Source organism: Cryptomeria japonica, chromosome 8 (assembly GCF_030272615.1).
Source record: "Cryptomeria japonica chromosome 8, Sugi_1.0, whole genome shotgun sequence".
In the NCBI taxonomy this organism is placed as follows: Eukaryota; Viridiplantae; Streptophyta; class Pinopsida; order Cupressales; family Cupressaceae; genus Cryptomeria; species Cryptomeria japonica.
The window spans coordinates 37,309,640-37,334,687 of NC_081412.1; the positions used below are offsets into that span (position 1 = coordinate 37,309,640).

At 39.2% G+C, this 25,048-nt stretch overlaps 1 protein-coding gene across 5 annotated transcripts in view; it reads right to left on the bottom strand.

Annotated features, from left to right (window-relative positions):
- Positions 1–25,048, bottom strand: part of LOC131064559 (uncharacterized) — a 109,349-nt gene that overhangs the window by 20,803 nt on the left and 63,498 nt on the right. For all 5 annotated transcript variants that reach the window (XM_057998728.2, XM_057998726.2, XM_057998727.2 and 2 more), the window contains one exon: positions 1,243–1,612. In XM_057998728.2, coding sequence (XP_057854711.2) covers positions 1,243–1,612 — 370 coding nt within the window. The remainder of the gene's footprint in view (positions 1–1,242; positions 1,613–25,048) is intronic.

Sequence of the window (25,048 nt, forward strand, 5' to 3'; positions counted from 1 at the left end):
GATTGTTCTTTTAGAAACATCGTCTTTTGTAAACTCTTTATAGTTTATATAGAGCTTTCGTCTCTATTGTTAATAACATCGACTATTTTAATGGATCACACTAGCATTGCTTGAAATTGGGATTGACTTGGAAAACCAAAAGTATAAATGGAAGTCAATTTCTTAAGATTTAATTGAGACTAAAAAACACTGGAAAATTAATAAAAATAGGGGTATAATACTGATTTTGTTATTTCAGTCCAAATAAAAGGAAAAAGTCAGCCTTTCCTTCATGCAGGCCCAAATGCTTTTACAAAACTAGGCCCAAATTAAGACCTTAGCGCCCATAGGGACCTTCAAGGTGCATGCCATTTTCCATACTTTTTATCACTTTCACCAACCATCAATAAATCTTTTCAACCACTTCATGCCACTGAGATTCTAATTGCTGAAAACATAAACGACAAAAAATAAATGTTTTATCAAGGGTCTGCAATTTATTTTAAGAGACCAAATCTGCAAGAAAACCTCAAAAAATCATGAATTTCAGGCAAGTCTCACTGAGTTTCTCTGCAGACTCAACAAAAAAGACTATTGTGAGTACTCACCAAGCAGGAAAACTCACGAGTTTGGCAAGGACTTGCCAAGTTTGCAATTTATGAATTCAACTACTAATCATGGCTAAACCCATGTGCATACTCTACTCTATGAATGCTATATTCTAAGGGATTCTTGGTAAAATGGGAAGGAAACAAACTTTAATTTAATGGGTTATAGACCTAGAGTAGCAAGTTGAGTGCAGAAAAGCTGAAGCACAAGATTCCAAATCCACATGTCCTTTAATCATTAGGGGCAAATTTAAAGGTAACAATTATTAGCTCAAATCACTAGTTCTTTAAAAAGCTGAGTGCCATTTAGCTTTATTAGACTCCTTGTAGCACACTCTAGTATCTGTAATGGTTTAATTCCTTTGTGCATGCATACAAGAAATGGGAATCATGGAGAATATTACTCTGGAGTAAAAATACATATGAGATGAGTGCACACACAGTTTGCTGCCGATCAAATTCAAACTCATTCACAAGAAAAACTGTGAAAAATTATGATACAGAAACCTTAAAAAGCACTGACTAACCAATTTCACCCAAAAATCATACTACCAAAAGCAACTCCAACCAAACATCAACAATATGTTTTATAAGCATGTAAATTGCTCCCAATTAATCATTGACTTAGGTAGAAATAAATGAAACTTCTACAGACCTGGAAGTGCCATTGAAAAAGCATCTTTATAAACTCTAGCTGCAGCTTCCCATCCAATTGTTAATTCTTCCAATAAGGCTGCTGAAACTACCAAAGCTGTGCACTGCTCTGTTATTTCCCCATGTGCCCACATTGAGCGCAGGTGCCATAACTGCTCTCCAAACCCTCGCCGTGCTTTCAATAACTGGGTACTTGAAACATGATGTGCCAATGAAAACGTAGAGTACTTCCCACAAGTCCCCAAACAAGAAAGTATGTGAATTGCTCTTTGTTGAGAAGAGTTACTACCATTCACCTCAACACCGTATTGATGTGCAAGTTCTGCTTCTGCGTATAAGAGATACAAAATGGGTGCATTTGACCGACAATCCTGAAAGAAGCAAAAATAAAGCAAGATATAAACCTGTTGAATTGGGAACAACCAATGCATTGGGTTTATCTCAAGCATATGCTTACCTACTATTTTTATATAATACAAAGTACAATCACTATGAGAGGTTAATTGTTCCCAGAGACTCTAAAATACAATTCAAAGACATACCATGTATAAGAAAAATGTTAAATTCTCTCTCTCTCTCCAGGACATCCAGTTTTAAACAGGGAGAATTGTCTTCCAAGAGCTAGCTATAGTGTCTTGATTCTTGACAGTTAGGCTTTGTAATATTTCATTAGGTTTTATATCTTATTTTTTAAGTACTTTACACATCATAAAACATATCATATGCATGTAATTATTACATTTGTATCCCAAATTAGTACTCCTGTATTTATAACATTCATATCGAGTCTCTAGCATATAAGCTTTTGTATTACAGCTTATGAATACTCGGTATGTAAATTATAATGTACATGAAACAAAATTACTACACAAGATAAGGATAAAATTTAATTACATCGATCATTTAAGAGTACTGTAAAACCTTGTATGGTTGCTATTTCATAAGGTGACCTACCATTTGCCCTTACCATTTTTACACTGATTGACAGATACCACTTTATACCTGAAAGACACCTATTTTTCAATTTCATTCATGTTTCTTCCTTATATTTTTAAAAAAAAAGAGGAAATACCCTGTGGAGCCAAAAAACTGATAATTTATATAATTTGTTTTCCACCATGGCTTCACTAGTTGCAAGAGATTATTGTAGCTTAGCTTCCTACACAAAGAATTGTGTGAATATTTGAAAATGCCCCAAAGCTAAAGTATTTCAGAAAAAGTGTTAACCCTTTCAATATGCATAGTAAGGCTTCTTCTCTACTATAAATGCTTCATTGTTGCATGCTATTTCCTGTTTACTTCTGACTATAATGTGCAGATTGAGAAAGATCCTTGTCTCGTGTCAAAATGTCTTTTGGGCACTCTAACCTAGGGGGCATATTGGTGCTCACTAGGAAGGGATGCTCCTTCGCAAAGCCCATGCAAGACTTTTCAATGGAGCAATCTTCGCAAAATCTGATGACATGAGCAAGCCAAAATAGCAAAATCACAACTGAAGATTTTAGAGATGCAATATGAATGCTATTTCAATAAGGATGCAAATGCATTTACAAAAAAGCTCAAGAGTGAACTAAAAGTTGGTATATTAGGTTACTCCACCAAGAGATGTGAATATACAATGAACATGGGATAAAGGACATGAAATCACGTTTATAGTATATCTCCACCAAACAAGAAAAGTAGAAGTCACATGTACAACCTACCTAAATAGATACCTACCCAAGGAAGTTTATCCTATCCTACGTGAATATAAGGCAATAAAGTAATAAACTAAATACAAGAAAACAAATATATGCTAACACCATGTAAGAGTTGGCATCAAAGAACTCCATTCAACAAATGATCTAAATACCCAAAAAAAAGGAGGAGATTATTTCAAAAATGAGACAACATGCAAATACTCATGAGACTAAAAATGGCTCAAAGCAAGAATGCATAACCAAAAGGTCACAATACATGATACCATGTGAGATTTGTTGATCAAGCAAACGTCCAAGAATTTGATAACAAGATCAAGCCACATAAGCAAATTCACAACTAAAGATTGTTGAATACAATATCACTACAATTCCAACATGGATGCAAATGTATTTACAAGGATGCTCAAGAGCTACAAGCTGCCATATAAAGAATGCTCCACCCAAAGATGTGAAAGTACAACCTGTGGGATAGCAGAGATGTAGTTGCATGTGTAGCACATCTAGGTACCTACCTAAGCAAGTTCATCTTAACCTAGATGCATATAATAAAATAAAGCAACAAACTAAATGCAAGAAATAAACGTACACCAACACCCCCCATAAAGTGCAACTATGAATTCTTGAACACAATGCCACTATCAACTCCAAGAATTTGAATAAGATATAAGGAATAAATAGGTCTGACTTACCAAGGGCAATGTTATTATAAAGACCACATTCTTTTATTATAAAATTATTGTTGTCATAAGACCACATTCTTTTACTACAAATATCATATCTTTGTCAATGTTGTTGAGACGTCTTTAGCAGCTTTATGACATCATCAATCACTATCAACTTCATCAAAAACTGTCAGCACACTTCATGATCCATTGTGTTGCTTAGTTGAAGACCTTCCTAAAATATAGCCAAGGAGTCAAGATGCGTGTGTACCCTGATCTCACATCATCTTGTTTAAGCAGCAATGATTCTATCAAGTGTTCAAGAAATTAACTTAATTTCAGGGAAAAAACCTGTTTCTTCTCTAATAGACTGAATGTCATATCATGCAAGTTAACTAGACCACCCACTAGTATCAGGTCTAAATCGACACTAGGGGCAAAACAAGTGAAAAGTGCAAGGAACAGCTCCAATACTTGGATGAATGAGATGTTTGAATTAAACCCGATTTCTAAGCAAGTTGAATCTGAAATTTTGAACTTCAATCAAATGACAAATGGAGCAGTAGCTTGAATTCAAAGAAAAATGACCAGCAACCAAAACGAAAAACCAACTTCATCAACCAAATTCACGAAAATTTACAACAAAATGCTCAAAAAAAGGGGATACATACTTCAGAAAATGCAACGAGGGTGAGTTGGTCACAACACCTTGATCTCTATCCAGAGATTTCTCACTATTCCATGGATGATGCCATCCTTCACAATGACCTAATGATCATAACAAAACTCGCCAGATGCACATTTATGGTCTTGCCAATCATGAACTTTGTCTACAAATGTTAGATGCAAAAGAATTTGTCCTATCAAGGACATTAGCTGACAAAAATAATCATATCACTACTTAAGGGGGACACGTTCTCCGAATAGGGTAAATTGAGTCTCTACAATCTTAATAGGCTCTCCTTTGTTCAACAATTTTTTTACTTCCAAATACAAACCAAGGAGCTCTGATCAAAGTAAAGATTGGATCAGCTAATGTTAGAAAAACCAGGGATAACTCAAACAGTCCATGCACAGATAAAGGAAGCAACAAGAAAGGATTATAAACAACTCTGAGAGGAAGAAGAAAAATATAATACAATTTCCTCGGAGTTTGCCCACCCCAAGTATGAACAACCCTCTCAAGCAAAACAATTTGATACACCTTCGCCACCTCTCCTATGCAGTCCATCAAGGACTTGTTAGCGAGACAAGCAGATTCAAGCAATGGCCTCTCCGCAACTACTTTAACTTTCTTTGATGCGTTTACAAGTCGATCTTGGGAGTATCACACCCCTTCACAAGTTTCAATTAGGGGATATATCACATCAGACAGTGAGGGGCTTGAAACAACATGTGGAAAGCTCTAATTAGTTGGAGGATTTGGTGAAGGAAATACAGAGCGATATTCCTCACCTCAAAGGGGACTCATTACAACCACCATCAGTACAATTTAGAACTTTGATTGAAGGGATAATTAAGGATAAAACACTACAAAAGAAAACAATGAGACAACCGATTATCATAGAGTTACAAAAAGTAAGGATGGACAACTAGAAAGAAATGTGCTACCACACACTCTGTATTGGAAACTCAGATTAGTACCCTACAGAATACAAAAGGAGACCTGTTGGTGTCTGTTTTATCATCTACGAAACATTAGGATAGGATACCCGAAGGCATTCTATCCTCTCCTGAAAAATCACTACTGATTCCAAGGTCTATATGTGCGAACAAGCGACTTTAGTGGAATAGCTTCTTGGGTGGTGTATGCCGAAGATTTCAAGGGGGACTTACGTTTGACAAGTATCTTGAACTGTTGGACTTAGATGGATTTAGCAATTTTAGGCTCTTCTTTTTTTTTGGATTTTCTAGGGATTTAGACGTTCAAAAGAAAGAAGAAAAGGATAGGGTTTAGGAAGGCTAATCTAATCCTACGAACTCCGGAGACGGTATCAACTAGGTGCTCTCGAGAAACCAAACTTTGCTTCGCCACACCAGGGACAACTACACAAAGCTGGTGCAATCTTCAATGGGTTGTGCTTATGATCGAGATATCGGGATGCACATGGGATGGGCTCAAACTAACTTTGCACAGTAGAATGGAAATCATCCATTTACCAAAAGTATGAGCGGAGATACACAATCAATTGATACTTATCAAATCTTTCACTCAAATTAACAACAATGAAAGCAAATCTATATTAACTTTAACTAGGTGTTGAGGAAATTGAAACCATGCAAATCATTCAAACAATAGTGATTACAAAGCAGTGCACATGCAATATATTTATTTGGAAATGACCTTAAGCAACAAAATATCAAAAACCTCACACTCTCCAAATGAGAGGAGGCAACCTTATATAATTTTTCGAAAATCAATGAATGGTCGAGATCGAACAGTGATCAAGGGCCAAGATTGAAAGCTACAAACCCTAATTAGGGTTTCCCCAAACACTATTAGTTCAAATGAATAAGAGGGTGACACGTGGCTCAACTGCTAATCTGACTGAGGTGAGTGTCCACTTTCCTCTTTCAAAGATTCGACGTATCTGGACACAATGAGCTTGACCTCCTCCATGGCGACACTTGGCAAACTGCCAATCTGGAAGTCGATGATGTCCACATCATCGGTACAGATGGCGAGGATGCTCTCCCACTCAACGGCTTGGGCAAGGAAATTTTCATCGATGAAGAGAAATTTGCAATTTTCGAGAAATCACCTTTGTCAATGATCCCTGAATTCTTGAAGAAGCTAGACTGGATTCTAGCTCTTAGGTTTTCTGCCTGCAGATGCTTCTCCCTTATGCTTTCCTTCTTCCAGATCTCTGACGCCACATGGAATACCTTGCCCAGGATCTCTCTAACACTTTCCTCTGTCTCTGAGCACTTGGTCTCGGATTTCTTTAGAACTTCAATCCGAGTGACCAAGGCATAATACCATGTGCTGAAGTCGTACCTGTCTCCGATCTGTATGATACCCGCATCCACTAGGCTTCTCTTCGATAAGCCTCGGATAACCTTCAGGAGTGGAAGTATTTCATTCATATCCTCCCAATTGATGGCCAGATCCTGGATACGATTGATCAGGGAAAAGGCCGAGTCATGTGTCGATACTTAATTCTCTACTAGTGTGTCAGCACGCGCCGAAGCCTCTGAAATCCACTCCTTTGCTTGAGTGTATGAGCCCTTCATATCATCATAATCCTTCATCGATCCCTGCTAAAGAGGCTGTGGCGGAGTAACCGGGATCTCATGGTCAAGTGGTCTGGTAAGATGGAGAACGTACCTTCTCCATTGTTGGTTCTCCTCTTCGACCTTCTTCCTCTTTTCCTTTTCATGGGCTAGACTTGCCTTCAGAACACTGCAAGAGTCGTCAAAATATTGGACCTCTTGGTCCTAGGTGGGCTTAACCAGCTCTATGGTAGTGATCTTGTAATCATCTGCAACGACATTGTCCCTAGTCTTTCCTTCTTTGGGCACTGCTATCTGGACTGTCATGAACCCTGCACTGTCTCTCTGAATTAAGGAAAACTTCCTAGCCGGCTTGGGTGGTTTGATCACGACTGGCTCATTCACCCTCTCCAGAAATGTTGCAGTGACCTCTTTGGAACAGGTCTCCTTGGGGACCTTAGCCTTTATTCTTTCCCTTAGCCAATCCAGGACAGTTGATTGCTCGATAGTATTATGGTCAAATTCATCATCTGCCTCTCCTGGGTTTGCTGGTATGCCGTCCAAGAAGACTGTAGGTGTTTCAACTTGCTCTCTGTCTGGACTTTGGACAACTTCCTTCATTACTTCTTCAACTGAATGAGAAGGCATTCTCTCTTCATCATCAACCATGCAGATGTTCATCTCCCATTCTTTAACTGCATTCTGATCAGGTATGATAGAAGCGGCACTTAGAATGGATTGGCCTTCGCTGGACTCCCTTCTTTCTCCTATGATCTTCTTCCCTATGATTTTCACAAAGCTCCCCACTAACTCCTTCCTCTTCCGAGACCCAACACTTTCTGGATTTCGGGCATCACCGGCAAAGGTACAAGGATCGATGGACAGCGTATCATCTACTTCCATCGATTCGTAGGTCAGGGTCACACCTTTGGCTTTTAACTGCCTTGTCTTTTTAGACGTCCACCACCTCGAATACTCAACCACCGACCTCATGAGGTCTACTAGATCTGATTTCTCCCCCTTTGTCCAATCTATTTAAACTAGGGGTTCGTTTTTCATCTTTTCGAAGCCTGGCTGATGGAGCTCTAAGCTTTCTTCCACTTGATCGGCAACTTTGAATACCTTTGTTGCTCTTACCATGCTCAAAGGAATTCTCGACCAGAATCTCTTCCTGATCTCGAAGCTATCGGCTGCTTTAGCCCAGTAATCTTCTAAGTTTGGTCTGTGCTCAAACGTTGTTCCATCGATCTTCTTTATCCTGTGGAATGGATCGAAATTCCTTCTTGCCTTGTATTGATAGAGGGGATACCTGGCTAGTTCCTTCTCAGCGGTCGCAGAAGCTTGGGATGACGGACATGTTTCCAGCCCATTGCCTATTGTAAGTGAGGACGTCCCTGCCTTCTTTTGCTTATCCCTTTGAATCACTATATACTCCTCCAATTGTCTTACAACCTCGAGCAACACCACTCGGTTGGTAGGGTAAGCTGGAAGCTTGTATGGAGGTCCGGAGAATCCCTGGATTCGAAGGTAAGTGAACTTTGGATATTGGATGTACCAACATCCAAACCGACTGATTAAGTCCATAGACTCTTGAGAGAGTCTCTGGTGCAGCCCGCTTTACAATGTCCGAGCGATGTGCATAAGGAAAGTATCATTCACTCTTTTGTAATGGAATTTCTCTTCCATGTGGAGTTGAGGATAGCAATCATATACTGGAAACTGGTTCTCCTTGCTCCCTACTTCTCCTCTACAAGTGAGACCTTTGTATCTGTAGGTCCTGGCCAAGGAATAGAACAAGTAAGAACTCATGAAGAAAGTCCTATTCGTCTCTAGATTCCTTAGCTGGCTATCTAGGTTCTCGCTAATCATCCTGGCCCAGTTTATCATCTTTACCCCATTGATTATTTCATTAATGAAATAATACATCCAGGGTTCAAATGGAGCTCCCTGAGGGCTTCCCATTATTCTGTTGAGCGGGATGATCATGTCTCTGATGTCTTCCTTGAAGTATGCTCGCACTAGGCTCTTCCTCTGAAGTTTGGAGGCGCCCTTCCTTGGCTTGTCTAGCCAGGAATGGTTAACTATGGCCTCATATTCTTCCAGGTGGTCTTGATATAGACTGTCTGCTTCGTCCTTTGCCATATACACTGTGTTGTGATACTCTGGGATCTTGAAGGCCTCTTTGATGGCCTCATCACTGATGTTTGCCATTATCCTTCCATCAGGTGCAACAATGTCCTTGTTGATGGGGTTGTAATGTTTGGCACACTCGACTACTAGTTCATTGCATTGCATGGTGGGGAGGAAGCCAGCAGCATGCACAATACCGCTCTTCATCATCTTTCGCGCAATGGTGGTAGGCATGAGGTTGTCCAGACCAAACATTCGCTTCTTGAATTCCCTCAGATTGATGTGTCCGAGGTTGGTGTTGCTGACGTTCTTCCATTTTGAAGCCATCCTCGACTCTGGAGGAGCATCTTTATCCACTTGGAAATTCATAGTGTCTAGGACCTACGGACGAACAATGAGATTTTAGAAAATATTTTGCAAAATTTTCGAAAAAAATAACGAGGCTGTGAAATGGCTAAGTGTTGGAAAATTTTCATTTTTTATTCTCATACTTAGCCATAAAAATCGGATTTTCACCTCAAAAACCCTCCATCTTAAGGCTGGTTGTGGTTACCATCAAGTGTTAAAACTTTCAAAAAATTTCATACTTCACCAAAAAAAAAAGATTTTCTTTCCAAAAATTTTGAAAAAATATTTCTAAGTTCTGGAAAATATTCAGAAAAAATCCATAAATCTGCATCATGAATTTGGTTTCACCTTCGAATGGGCAGAAGCAGGGCTAGAAATTCTCTCAAGAACACTCAGAAAATTCAGTAAAGGTTAAATAATCTTTTCCCGTATTGGTTGCCTTCCAAAAATCTGCGAAACTTTGGTCAAAAGCTTATCCAACTTCCAGAAATGTCAAAAACTTTCTCCAGATGATCTTCGAACTGAAATAATTTACTAAGCTTTCCTTGGTAACTTCGAACTTGTTGGTGTAGAAATGAAGTTTGAAGTGAAGTATTTGTAAATAAAATTAACTCCTCAAGTAGAAACTCTTAAAATCTTCCAACTCATACTTCTAATTCCATCTTCACTCCTTTTGGAAAGTGTTGTCATGTTTCCAAGTTTGAAGAAAATATCTTCCAAAAGTTTCCAATTTGGTTTACAAGTTCGAAATATCTATTAATCTTCCAATATTCTTCTTTCGAAAACTTTCTATTTTGGATTCAAGTTCGAAAATATCCACTAATCCTCAAATATTCCTTTTAAAAACTTTCCATTTTGGTTCTAGGCTTGAAATCCTTACCAATCTTCCAATATTCTTTCTTTCGAAAACTTTCTATTTTGGTCTTTGAATTCAAAATTTTGGAGGAGTTTTGTGACATCATGTTGATTTCGTTTGACTTTTCATGTGTAGGTGGACTTTTGAAGACTCATCTTCATCTTCTTCAAGCTTTGGCGGACTTTCCTTACCTCTCCAAGGTATGGCGGAGTTTAGAGAGCCTTCCCATATGGTATGGCGGACTTTGGAGACCTCTCCTCATGGGCAGACTTTGGAGCTCCCTCCCCTTAGTCTTCCTAACCTATGGCAGACTTTGGAGACTTGACTTCATGCAAGGCGGAGTTTGGTGGTATCTCCCATGGCGGACTTCAGGCTTTACCCTTAGGTGCCCCACACACATGGCGGAGTTTGAACTTACCCCTTGGGCAGACTTTGGTGAGTCCTCTAGCTTGGGCGGACTTTAGACAAGGCTCCTACATGGCCTAGGCGGACTTTGAAGGCCACTGCCAAGGCTTCTCCAAGACAATGGCAGACTTTGGAGTGTTGGCCTTTGTGACCTCCCACACACATGGCATCATTTATATAAGGCTCAAGGCGGACTTTGGTGGGTCCTCAACACATGGCGGACTTTGGTGGGTCTTCTCTTCATGGCCTCCCGCATCATGGTGGAGATTGAACCTGCAACAATACTTCAAAACCCTTGTTAGCCAGACTAAGAAGAATTTTCAGAGAAATTTCAAAATTTCACAATTTAATCAAATTTAACTGCATTAACTTAAAATTTGAAATCCATGCCTAGGTGGATCATCTGAGGCATCACACCCCCTAAAATGTAGGGATTTGGCTTTTTAGTTCAGAACTTGGAAATTTTGGATCCCGGTCGAGGCAGGTCAATGGCAGCAGTGCAAACCCTAAGTACCCATTCTGAAAAAGCCAAAAAGCGGACTTTCTAAAAATAGCCATACCGGGGATTGGGCTATAAATGCCAAAAACGAAACTTCCTAAAAAATAGGAAAAAGCAAAAAAGCAAACTTTCTAAAAATAGAAAGTTGTTCAAATTGATCCAAATCGATTGCGATCTTCGTCCTTTGGCGTCCTTAAGCACTTTGAAGGTGTTTGTACTCTGGAATCACATGATTTGCAAAAACTAACTTTCAACCATCAGGGCTTGAACTGTTCAAAACTAGGCAAGGCTTGGTAAAACTGAAGCGAAAGGTCACGGGCACTAACAAAAACCCTAGAAAGCAGGAAAAGAGAGGGTCCCCATTTGCAATGGGGCGATGTGTGAAAAAGGTCACAACAAGACCTAAACAATTTATCTCAATTTTGTCTACAATGGCCAAATGTAACAGCACTGATCAAGGTACAAATGGATTAACTGGAGATTCAAATCCTTCAAAGATCAATAGACTATGAGGCCCTAAAAGATCCAGATGGCCAACTCCAAGTGGAAATAGAAGCATTGCAAGGACAGTTCCAAGTTCCAATGACTACAAGATCAATGAGATAAAATTCAGCATTGCTTTCATCGATTCAACGAGGTATAAGTCTGAGGTTGGCTGGCCCACATTTCCAAAGTCCTACAAAAAGCCTGGCAGCTTGCCCAAAAAATCCAAATAACTACCACACTTCCAGAAGCAGAAGAATCACTTTTGCAAATCCAAGTACCGATCCAGCAAAATTAGCCAAAACTCAAAGAGATAACAATTTTGCCATCTAAAAGAAATATATAAGGATATTATTCCAGCACCACAAAATTGACTTGAGGACAAGTCAAGGTTTTAAAAGGGAGGATGATGTTGGCAGGAAAGTAGACACGGTCTAGCAAATCCTATCGCATCTTACCACAAGGAATCTATGGAGCATGAGATTCAAAATATACCATCGAAAGATGTAAATGCCAAAGTATGCATGTGTAATGTATATGATGATGTATGAGATGTATGAGAGGATATAGAATAGAATAGAGGAAGATATATGATGCATAAGGAGATATAAATGGACTGAAGTGATATAAATAATACAAGTATTTTGAGTTCTATATATGATGTGCTATGTGTTATCCCTGAATGTTCTAGTAAATAATTAGTCTTTTGTCCGGATCTAATCCCTACTCCCTTTGTATGACTGATTTTGGGGTATAAAATACTACACATAGAAAGTACTTGGGACTCAAAACTTCAGTTTGTGTTCCCCAGATTTCTTGTTAACACCCTTCTCCACTTGTTTTCTCATGTGCAGTAAACTATTTTGCATCTTCTCCAACAAAGAGATTGTTTGTGAGGGACTCCAAACTAAATTTCTCAAATATGGTCTGGAAAACTCGCACTTCAATGAAATAAATGTAATTTTTTGGTTAGTACTCGTCCATTCTTACTTGAAATTAAAAAATAGAAATTCAAATCCACATTACTCACTCCTCAAAAGCATCGGTTTTAAAATATGAAACCATAGATGAAAAACTCATAGAGTACTCACAAGCTAGATCACTAGGCGATTTACACACACGATAACTTGCCAATGATTTTTTTAAAACTCACAGTGATTTTTTTGTTTAAAACTCGCAATTCAACGGAAAACATTGCAAATTTTGGTTAGTACTGATTCATTCTAGCTTGCATTTAAAAGCTACATTGATTTCTTGCCTGCTATTAAATAAAAAACAAATTTAACTCCATATCACACTTGATTGGCAACTTAGGGCATGCTTAATTTGGGCTTGATGGCAAGGACTCCACCCCTTGACCTTACATTGTGTCGCAAAAGGGAGCGCGCTTGAGGTGTTGTCCCTCAACCCCATTGGGGGCATTGCCCCAAACCCCCATAAGAGATACTACCCCTTGACCCCACTTGCGGTATTGCCCCCAAACCCCCATGAGGGGCATTGCTCGTCAACCTCACTAAGATCTTTAGTCCCAAATTCCCATTAGTTATTGGGATCAGTTGTCAAATTGGAAACTTAGTTACAATGAGAGGGTGACAAGGAATTGGGATATAAATCTTGAGCGTGCTAACTTAGGTGTTATTGTTGCACAACTTGACATAGATCTGTTTAGATGAGGCAACTTCTACATATGACATGACAAATGGAAGTGGCATTGTAACTCATTTAGAGGTTGAACTCATTTTTTGGTCTATAGGCATTGAACTCTAATTTTGATTTATATATGATGGAAATCCATAGTATGCTCTACAAATTTATTTTTATGTGTGTTTTTGAAGAATATTTTTAAAATTTATGTATTTTAAAGTGTTCTAATAAAATTGTGGAGTTGTTCCCGAAGTTTTTTCCGAGTCCCAAGTTTTAAATTTTTTTGGGCTTGCCCAGTTATTGTTCAGTCCAAGTTTTTCAATATCATTAAAACGATGCATAACATAAGACATTATGGACCATTTCATTAATAGGCATAATAAAGAAACACACACACTTATATTGAAAGATGAGGGTGAATCACTATAAGACGACTTTTACAATTTATAAACTTTAGCAATCATAGAGCAATAATTAAAAGCATCTACATAAGTAAGATCTAAAAATAGTGAATACAAGATGCACACACAATTTACATGGAAACCCTTGCAGGAGAAAACCACAGGCAAATATTGCTTATATTTGAATCTTCTTACAACTTCGTAGGCACCAACCCACAAGAGACACCAATGCCCTCCACTGAGCACTAACTCAACAAGAGACACCAATCTCTTTGAATGAGAGGCACCAACCTCCCAATCTCTCAGAATAGAAGGCACAAACCTTCAAAATAATAATATGTTTGTGACTTGTTCTTGGATCTGCTCTTAAATCACTTTCTCCACTAAGCCTACACTAATCTGCACTAAGCCTTCTCCAAGCCTTCACCACATATACTTACAAACATAGATGGACTACTCGCTAAGTACTCGGCAAGTAGTTAATTATTCTCAAGTTTTTTGGCTTGGTGAGTAAATTTGCCATTTACTCGCTTGGCAAGTTTTTGGCAAAAACTTGGCGAGTCCATGCCAAAAAATCGCAAACACAACAACATAAGGCAGGGACATCAAAAAAGTGATTCATTTTTTCATTTTGTGTGTTCTCATTTGCTGCCAAGAGGAAAAACACCCTCCCAGGCATTTCCAACCTGATTTCCATCAATTGTAGTCAATTATAAGCGGATTTGGAGCGGATTTAAAGCTTTTCAAAGCAAAATCAAATTCCCATGTAGGTTTTCTGATTTTTATCCTATGTTTTTTTATAACATTTTATTTCTTTCCTGTTGTATCTAGGTTAATAGAAAATCAACAATGACCTTTCCTAAATAGACTAAATTGATTTAGAGTCCAATGAACAAGATTTAACACTTTTTTTTGACAATTTTTACTTATTTTTTCATTGTTTTTTCAAGAATCTCTAGTTTTTCAAAAATAATTCAAACCCTAAAAATTTTGTTTTTTCAACTTTCAATGATGTCTAAAATTATTTAAACTAATTTAATTAGTTTGCTAAATTTTTTAACTAAAATATTAACTTTGTGTTTTCACTTTGTATGTGTAGGTTAACCATTAATTTATAATGGCAAATACAGTTGGTCTAGGTTCAGGGTCTACCTCGTCAATAGATGCATGCCTATCTGGATATCTAGGCACTCGTCCTAAAGGTGCTAAAGACAGGGCTTGGAAGTATGCCTTTGAAGAATCGGAACCTAGGTCGGTAATATGCATTAAATATGAAAGAGTATTTGGTGGAGGCATAAACCGCCTCAAATACCACCTTGCAGGCATTAGTAAGCATGATGCTAGGGAATGTACTTGGCCCACAAAGGAAATAAAAAGAGAAATGAATGCCATACTTGCAGTTGGGGAAGAGAAAAGTTGCAAAGAGAGAGGACAAAACTAGCTATGAGAGCATCCATAGTTGAATCTCAAGGTGCTTCAATTGACCTTAAAAAGAAGAAGCAGCACTTCAGGGCATAGTGGACTCTCTTCGTGACCCACGTATCTACAAATCCAACACCACCTCGGCTACCACTTCAGCTACTTCTAGTAGAGCACCTACTGCATCACCATCAGTGCCATAGTCTATAGGTGATTATTTTGTGCCCAAGAACACAACTGGAGCACAACCATCATTAGAGGCAACTGGGTGGAATAGGTAGGTGCATGAGAAAACAGACATGCATGTGTCGATTTTGGTACTTCAACAACATCCCATTCAATGTGGCAGGCAATCCTTATTGGCTTAATTTGGTTACCGCATTAACAGATTCGGGAAAAGGATAAGGCCTCTTCTCGCAAGGACTTGGGTGGGAGGTTAGTAACTTAGTCCACTTGTTTTCATTTTAAAATGTTATTCTTGTTTTTTTAATCAAAATTGTGTACTAAGACCTAATTTCACTTTGTACTTGTAGGTTGCTCACAAATGCAGTTGATAGAGCAAGAGAAGTGGTGAAAAACCAAAGAAGAATGGAAAAAATATGGCTGTACTATTTTTTCTGATGGGTGGACAAATGGCAAAAACAGCACCATAATTAATTTATTGGTTGCTTGCAAGAACAATGTGGTGTTCTTGAAATCAGTAGATGCCTCTAACAAGGTGAAAAATGCTGAAATTTTGGCTCTAATGTTGGAGCAAATTGTCATGGAGGTGGGAGTTGACAATGTGGTGCAACTAATAACGAATAATACAGTAGCATATGTGGCAACAGATAATATCCTCCAAGAGAGACACCCCTCTCTTTTTTGGACACCTTGTGCACCACGTCCTTGACCTTCTTTTGCAAGACATAGGAAAACTTATTGGGTGACACCAATTGTAGAAGATGCAAGGAGGATCACAAAATACATCTACAATCACCCTTGGGTTCTTCACTCAATGAGTGAACACACCCAAGGGAAAAAGTTTGTAACAGCAAGTGTCACAAGATTTGCAACGATTTTCTTAACATTGCAAAACATTCTTGGTGCATTGACAGCGTTGAAGCAAATGTTTGTGAGTCAAGCATGGATAGGCTCACCTTGTTCAAAGAAGCTTGAAGGAGAGGGTGTTGTATGCAATAGTCTTTGACAACCTATTTGCACAAAGAGCTGCAGAGATTGTGAACGTAACTTCAAAACTTGAATATTTAATTATTCTTGATTCAAGTCTCTCATTTTTAATTTGTAACTTCAATGATTAATCTTTTTGTAATTTGTATTTTTCAATTGTTGGTGTCGGAGCCCTTGGTTAGAGTTCTCCGCTTGGTAGATGGGGATCAAACCCCAATGGGGTATATTTATGAGGCCACGGATAGGGCCAAGGAGTCTATCAAAAACTACTACAAGGGGTGTGTTGTGACCAAATCACACATCACCCCATCCCAAATGGGGACCCCCTACTTTTTAGGCCCTCTTGATCTTTTGATTTTCGTTTTTGGGGGTCTTTTTGCGGCAATTTTGTCAGTCTCTCTAAGTTTGCAAGTGAGTGGGGTCAGTTTGATCGAGTTTGCAACTCGTTTGAGGAATTTTGGCTAAGTCTAGGGCTCGCTTTGTCAATTTTAGGGTTTTTTCTCTAGTCCTAGATTTTAGGGGTTTCCTTTTAGGGTTTTTGAAAACTGAAAGTTGCAATGGAGTCAGGATCCTCTACGTATTCGACATGTGAAATTTGAGTGAATTCTGAGCAACTTTCTATTTTTTGAAAGTACCTACTTTTTAGGGATTTCACTACCTATTTTTAGTAAGTTTCTATTTATAGTGTCTTCACACCCTGTTTAGGCTCTAACTCTAACATTTGAAGCACTATCTGTTTTTGGAAAGTCTATTTGTGGCAGGACTCTCGCAAACAGACATTGTAGACAGAACATTCCTGAAGATTCATCTAAATCCGGAAAGTTAGAAGCAAACAAAGTTGATCAAAATTGGCTTAGTGGAAACATTGAAGAAAATCTTCTAAGTCTAGAATCCACCTCCATTCCTAAATTGCATCTTCAATCTAGAAACATCAAAATTCTCTAAGTTTTGAAATGAACGAAAGGTCAAATTCCATCACCAAGTCAATTCAGCACCCAAATGGAGTAGCAGGGCGCTAGATGAGAGAGGTCAAGGGAAATCAAAAAATGGTAGAATTCCTCCACCATAGGCAAATAGCACCCTAGTGGTGTAATAGGGTGCCAAAGTGAGATGCCCATGGAAAACTTAAAGTTGCAAAGTTCCTTCTTAGTGTGGAAATAGCGCCCCGGTCTTGGATAAGGCACCAAAATGGATGAGGAATGGAAAAAGTTCAAAACCCATCTTTCCTTGACATGATGCAAATAGCGCCCAACGTGGAGGATAGGGCACCAAAGTGGACAAAGCATGGAGAAGTCCAAAATTACAAAATTCCTTGATGAAGTGGTTTTGGTGCCCAGGAGACAGAGGAGTGCTCAAATTGGCATGCCATAGAAATGTGCAAAATCACAAATTCCTTGATGTTAGTTAAATGGCACCCATGCATAAGAAAGGGTGCAAAAACAAGGAGGGTGTGGAAAATGTTGGAATTCTGCCATGAAGTGCTTCTAGCACCCAAGGAAGGATTGAAGGCGCCAAACAAGGGGAGCCATGGAAAATGAATACAAAGCGAAATTCCTCCTCAAGTTGAAAATAACGCCCAAGGAAGAGGTTGGGTGCCAGATTGGAGGTGTTAAGGAAAACGAGAAAAATGCCAAAATCCTTGACAAAGTGGAATTAGCGCCTAAGTCAATGAATTCAAAATTTTCCAAGGTAAGGAGGAAATTGAAGGTTAGGAATGGATGAACCAAAATAGAAAAATCCCCTCGGGAATTCAAAAAAAAAAACCATTTTTAGACACCAAATCTCATTAGAATTTAAAAAAAAATCAGATTTGGAGTGGGAGAATTCCCTCTCTCCTAGATGGGGGTCCTAAATTTTAGGAAAGTTCCTAAAAAATAGGAGATGGTCGAAAAACATTGAAAATCTCCTCCAAGGTGTGAAAAGTTGAAAAACTTAAAGAAGGTTCCTCCGGAGGCGAAGATTCTCTCTCCTAAAGATTCTCTCTCCTAGGGTTTCATGCCAAATGGATGGATAAGGTGAATCTCGAGTGAATCTTCCGAAATCTCTCCAAAACTCAAAAAAATGGAAGGTTGGCGAGTTGGCAAGGGAGTATTCCAAATCATGACGCATAACTCGATGCATTAAGCGAAAATTCCATTTTGGAACTCAACTACGATGGTGGAGCCCGTTTGCAATGGCGTGTTGGAAAGGAATGTATGACGCATCATTAAGAAAACTGCCTAAATTGACCTTCGCCAACTTAGCAACATGTTGGAAGAATTCTATATAAACGCACAAGTACAATTCATTCTTCACGTGCGAATTTGGAGAAAGAAAAGTTGGAGAGAAAGAGAAAGAAGTCAAACTTAGAGAATTTTTCATTCTTTTCAAGAAGCTTTATTTGCAGGAGGTGCTGATTTATTCCTGAAATGGTGGAATCAAGCAAAGTAGCAATTGTTACCAAGCAGGCACAGATAAAGGCTGAAATGAAAGGATTCCTTCCGGAATCCAAGATTATGTCCAGATGGAAGGAAATCAGTGATACAAATTTAGGAACGTTTAACATGGCTGCCTTCAAAATCAGGATGTTTGAGAAAGCAGGGTATAGTCCATCTCCTAATGCTGCCAGAATTGTCAAAAGTGGAATTGTTGTGGCAGTTGGTTTTCCCCTTGCTATTCAATGTCCAGACTTGATCCTGGAATGTGTGAAACATTACAATACGGAGAGGAGGACAATTTCAAACATCAAGTGGCAAGCTGTTAGCCACCTTGACTCTAGAAGCAATTGGGGAAGCCTTTGGAGTTCCCTCTCATCATTCCATGACCTACAAGACCATGAATGGAGCTAAGGCAGTGTATGAGGCGGGTCTTGATAGATGTGCAAATATTATTAACAAGAGTTGGTTGCAGAAACCTAGACCGCACATCTCCAAAATGCCTAAGACACTCACCATTTTCGAATTCAAGCAGGAGTATGTGGACCTAATAATGATGCTGAGCAGGATGATGGGATGTTCACATGCTGTAAATTTCGAGCCATAGATGTTTTTCTACATTGGAAAGTCATGAATGCCAATGGGTTGGTAGACTGGGCCAGATTAATCAGCCATTACGCGCATGAACAGCAAAAAGTTTTGAAAGAAAAGAAGTCCCAATCCTTCTATATGAGCCTATGTAATTTATATGCATTCAAGGATGGGTGGCTTCGATGGTTTGCTGGGAAAAGGAGTCATGGGTTGTGGACCAACACAGCTGAAAGTTCATGAATGTTATCCTCAGTTGCACCTCTACAATACTAATTCTTTCAAGCTAGCGAATGACACTCTCAACATGTACTTGACCAGACTTATGCAGAATGAACTCCACACAAGAGTGTCACAGCAGGCTAGGGCTTTGGTTCAGAAATTTGGGGTCATGTTCCTGCAATTTTCAAAACTCACTTATATTAGGATGCAGGGATTCTCTTACCAAGCATATAAATTGTCGAGGTATCCATCCAACAAACTGGTGTTGTTGGAACTCATGAGAAAATTGACGACGTATGATCAAATGCAGAAGAAGAAAAGAAAGCTATCTATAGAATTCCCAGTTGTCCTCGGTGATTACATGGAAGTGTGCCCAAACCTAGCAGCAGCTGAGAAGGCAGCAGAGGAATTCGCATTCTACCGCCTGACGTTCTACACAGTCAGATCTCACTACAATCCATATCGTAAGATCAAAAAGGTTGCAGGATTGAAGTTTGTACACAAATTTCACCTAGAAGACTATTGGGCATGTGCCAAGGATGATCTTGAGGTCAGGAAGAAAATGTTTTCCCGACTGTCCCTTGATACAATCAGGATAGGTGAAATAATGCAAGTGCCGGATTAAGTAAAGGAAGATTAGGACTTAGTGCAACTTGAATTTGAAGAAGAATAAACCCATCCAGCTCCCAGATTGGTCGGAACTAGAAATTGATTATCTAGACATTTTGGCCAGACCGGTTCTGAAATTCCCCAAACATTGGATAGATCAACATATCAAGAGATTGAGAGAAGGAAATGTCCACACGACCTACCAGTTGATGGGAAGTCTAGATTCCCATAGTGAAGCCACTGAAGGATCTTCACAAGCCCAGGCTAAAGAGGGAGAAGTTCAATAGAAAGAAGTTGAGCTTGACATAGGAAAGAATGCTCCAAAGAGGTCAAAAACAACAAAGAAGAAGGAAGTCCAACAACAAGCTCAACAACAAGCCTAGCAAGTAGTTCAGCAGGAAGAACCACCGCAAAAAAGAGCAAGGGTGGAAAGGATGGTATCGTCAGCTAGCTATTCCAGCGTGCGGGAGGTAGAAATGCTTGCATAGGAAAATCCAGCAAATCCACCTCAAGGTAACATACCTGACAGTGCTCCAACACCAGATGTTCTCAGCATCAACGGTTCGCACAGGCCAAATCAGCTAGGGATGCAAAGACAAGAACTCTCCCCTCATCCCGAGGAGCCTCGCCAGGATAGTTTCGTACAAGCCATCCTTGGCGAAATGGAAGAAGTTTCATAGGAGCATGAGCAGATGGATATTCAAGATCAACTAATTTCTGCTCTTGATTGGCTAAAGGATAGATTGAGGAAGGAACCAAAAGAAGAAATTGATCCAACATGAGAGTTGGAAGAACTTCTGAAGAGGTTGGATAAACCGACAGAGAAGAAGGCACCTCGAAAGTTCTCCAAGATCGTCATATATGAGTCTGGATCCCGCACTTTGCATATAGTTGAGAATGTAGCAGATAAAGACAGGAATGAAATTACACCAGAGGACTACGTAATCAGACAGGTTGATTTGGGGCATGCTTCCACAGGGCACGTGATGGAAGACTTTGAAGGTTCTTCGTTGGCTATGAAGGAGAAGCTACAGAAAACGAAGGCAAAATGCAAAAGGTTGAAAGAAAAGAACAGGGCCTTGTGCAAATATATTAGAAGTCTCAAACAATCGCTTAGGGAGGCAGACCCATCTTATATTCCTCCCTCTCTCCCTAAGGAAGTCGTTAATGACACAAAGACAATCAGTGAAATGGCCCAGTGTTCCAAGGAATGGGTGGAGGACGTCTTTGCTGCAGCTGGAAGATTCATTGAACACTTGGCTCATCTTCACTCCAGATTTGTTGCCCTTCTGAACAAATTGGAAATAGCGGAAGGTTTATGGGAGGATGTTCACATCTATCACGACTTAACCATTCCGCGACTCAGAGATCTAATGAAAGTTCCAAAGAAAGCATTAATTGATGGTAAAGTGATTCAAGAGAATGAGATCTATGATTTCCCCTGATGGTTTTGTGTCATTTGTTCCAGACAGAATATCTTTGAAAGGTTTAACATGGGGTCTTTGACTTTAAAAGACCCAATTAGTAGGGTACAAGAAGAAATCATCAGCATGATTGAAGCATTGTTTGCCGAGAAGCTGAATGAAATGGAGTAACAGTGAACTTCCTGAGAACCCAATTGCATGAATTCTTCTTTGTAGGGTCATTTTCTAAGGGGAACATTTTCATAATGTTTCTTCATTTTCCAACACGATGAAGAAGGCGCAAGAAATGATGGTGAAATGGGAGAACTTCTCCTAGAGTGAAGAGGAAATCACATTGATGGAATTCAATATTGAGAGTGTGCCAAGTGTCTCCATAGGAGAACTGGAAGCCGTCATCGTCAAATTCATCACTTACGCAATTAATGAGTGAAACAACAGTTGTCCATTCCTGGACAAGAGTCTTTTGACCAGGTAGTGGCAGCACACTTATTGCTAGAATATTTTGACTAAGCGGCGACTTGGTCAATGCATGTTGAACACATGAAGAATCTTTTGAATGCAACTGCCATATTTATGATTTTATGATAGATTCCTTCCGCATGTCGTTGTCACGTGGAGGAATGATGGGCATTTATTTCTGCATGGGGAATATTCATTGTATGTTGGGTGAACTTGATGTAACTGGTGCATTTAATGCACAAATGGATGCAATTTTGGGCACGTTTGAATTAATTGTATATGGGTTTCATGGGGATAAATTGTTGATTCCCACCTTGTTGCATCATGTGTGGGGAATCTTTTGAGTGAAGCCCTAATTAGAGCTTGCATGTCATCATGGTTTGAGGCCTACATAAAGGGGTGACCCCCCTCATTTGTAAGGGAGGAGAGATTGTATTCAGAGATTGTTGCTACAAGTTTTAAAGCAGTCCACTTAATACATTGTTCAAATTGTTGGTGTGTTCTTGTGTTGTTTTAAGACTTGCATGGTCTCACTCTCTTCGTTTAGACTAGATTTGCTTTCAAGTATTTAGATGAACGGGATTTGATAAGGTTGCTTGTTGTGAAATTCGTGCTCATACCTTTGGTTTGCAGCTGATTGTGCCAATTGTACAAGGTTAGTTTGAGCCTCTTATATGAGTGAACTTAACTTTAATTGTCTGGTGAATGTTGTTCAAATTGATGGCTTTCATCAGTGATGTGAAAAACTATAACACAACCATTGAAGATTGCATCGCCTTCATGTAGTTGTGCTATGCTGGCGAAGCGGAGTGTGGTTTGATTTCACGCAAGTGATCCTTGTCTCTTTGTTCTTAGAGTTGGATTAGATTTAGCATAGTTCTCTCAACCCTTCCTTTTACTTTCCGCATATTTTAACTCAAAAAATCCTAAAAACGAGCCCTTCAAAGCTAAATCATTTCGTGAGTCAATTCCTTGAAATCACGAAATTGTCATATCTTCTTTTTTGAGAAAACGTAAGGCCCCTTGGATTACTAGTAAAACACATCAGCCGACAAGTCATGACCATTGCACAAAGGAACCTTGGAGTTAGTTGTTTGAACTTGTCACAATCTTAGCATACGGTTAAACTTTGATCATGAGAGAGTGAAGTGACCATTGGGAATTTTATTCTGTGTTGACGCTGTCATAAAAAACACGTCAATAGGGTGGAGACTCAAATTTGATCCCATCTGGAAAATTATTGATAAGAGTTGGAACAATCAACTCCACCAACCCTTTCATATAGTAGGGTGCTTCCTCAACCCTCATTTTAAGTTTGAGGATTCTTACTCTGATCCCAATCGAGAAGTCATGGAGGGCCTCACTACATGCATTTAGAGGATGATACCTAAGGTTGAGGTGAGAGACCTTGCTGTGGCTAAACTCCAAAATTATGAGGATGCGAAGGGTAAGCTATTCTCTTCAAAGCTGGCCAAGAGAGGAAGAACCACTCAAACCCAAGTATAATATTTGGAGTCTTTCACATGTATCTTACAAGCTACAAATTTCAAATTTACAAGTTTACAAGTTACAAGATGTAACTTACAACTATTGATAATTTGATAAAATATGTTTTCAGTTTACTTTCCAACTCTTCAATATTTTATTTTGCAGATGTTTGGTGGCAAAGTTGGGGTGGAAATACCCCAAATCTCAAAAAATTTGCCCTTAGAATCTTATGCCAGCCTTGTAGTTCATCCAGTCATGAGCGCAATTGAACCTTGTTTGAGGGCATCCACACAAAGAAGAGGAGCAAGTTAGCTAAAAAACGCCTCAATGACATTGTCTTTGTGCAATATAATCTTCGGTTGTGCATAAGGTAGAGGAAAAACTAGCTGGTGTGATGCTTGTTTCTCCTAAGCAGGAGAAATATTTCTTCTCTTTTAGGCTTCATTTTGGTTGCACCAACAATGTGGCTGAGTATGAAGCCCTACTCCAAGGTCTCCAACTTGCACCAAAAAAGAAAAAAGATCAGATCTTTGCAAGTATTTGAGGATAGTGAGTTAGTTGTTAATCATATTAGAGCTCAAAGCACAACAAAGAACAACTTACTCAAATCATACAAGTAAAGGGTTTGGGACTTGATTGAAAATTTTGAGGCCTTCGACATCCAAAGTGTTCCAAGGAGTTGGAATAAGCATGCTAACAGGCTTGTAGCAGTTGGTGGTCAGTTTGGCATGCCAATGCATGTTGCAAGCAAGAAGGAACAACGCATCAGGTTTGTTGTGAGGCCTGTTGTCCCAGACAATCAAGCAAATTGGCAAGTATTCCTAAGTGATCAATAGATTGTCAATTTCTTGCAAAATGAAGCAAAATTTTCTGCTAAAAATCAGTCTATGTTGCAAGATCAATATGGAGATCAGATCATGCAGCTCAACTCCAACAAGTTTCCTAAAGGTCTAGTTACCTTGGAAGGCATTTTCAACTCAGATGATCAACTGAAGAAGAAGATGAACCTAGCTGCAAAGAGGGTTGATTAACAACCAGTTGTTGTCGAGGGTATGTCACTAATTTGGGAAAGGTATGTTCCTCAACCGAACAGAAAACCTTTGTTAAGCTTTGTCAAAGATATGATGACATAGTTTCTTGAACCTAGGAAGATTTGAAGGGTTTTGACCCTAGCTTATCCCAACATACTACAGAACTAAACCCAGTTGCAAAACCAATTAGACAAAAGCAAAGGCCAATAAACCCCAAAATTGAGCCACTAATGAGAATGGACTTAACCAAACTCATAGAAGCCAATATCATCCTCCCTATCAAGCACTCCTCTTGGGTGGCTAACCTTGTCCCTATAAGGAAGAATGGGGAAATTAGACTATGTGTAGACTTTAGGGACAACAACAGACCCTCCCTTAAGGATCATTATCCCCTTCCCTCTATGGAACAAATTCTACAAAGGGTTAGTGGCTCAAAAAGATTTTCATTTTTGGACGGGTATTCAGGCTACAATCAGATTTTGGTCCAAGAGTCAAACCAATACAAGACTGCATTTACTACTAAGTGGGGTACCTACACTTATTATAAGATGCCTTTTGGGTTAATTAATACAAGTGCCACATTCCAAAGAGCAATGGACATGGCTTTCAAGGGTGTATTAGCAAAGTTTGTGCTTATATACC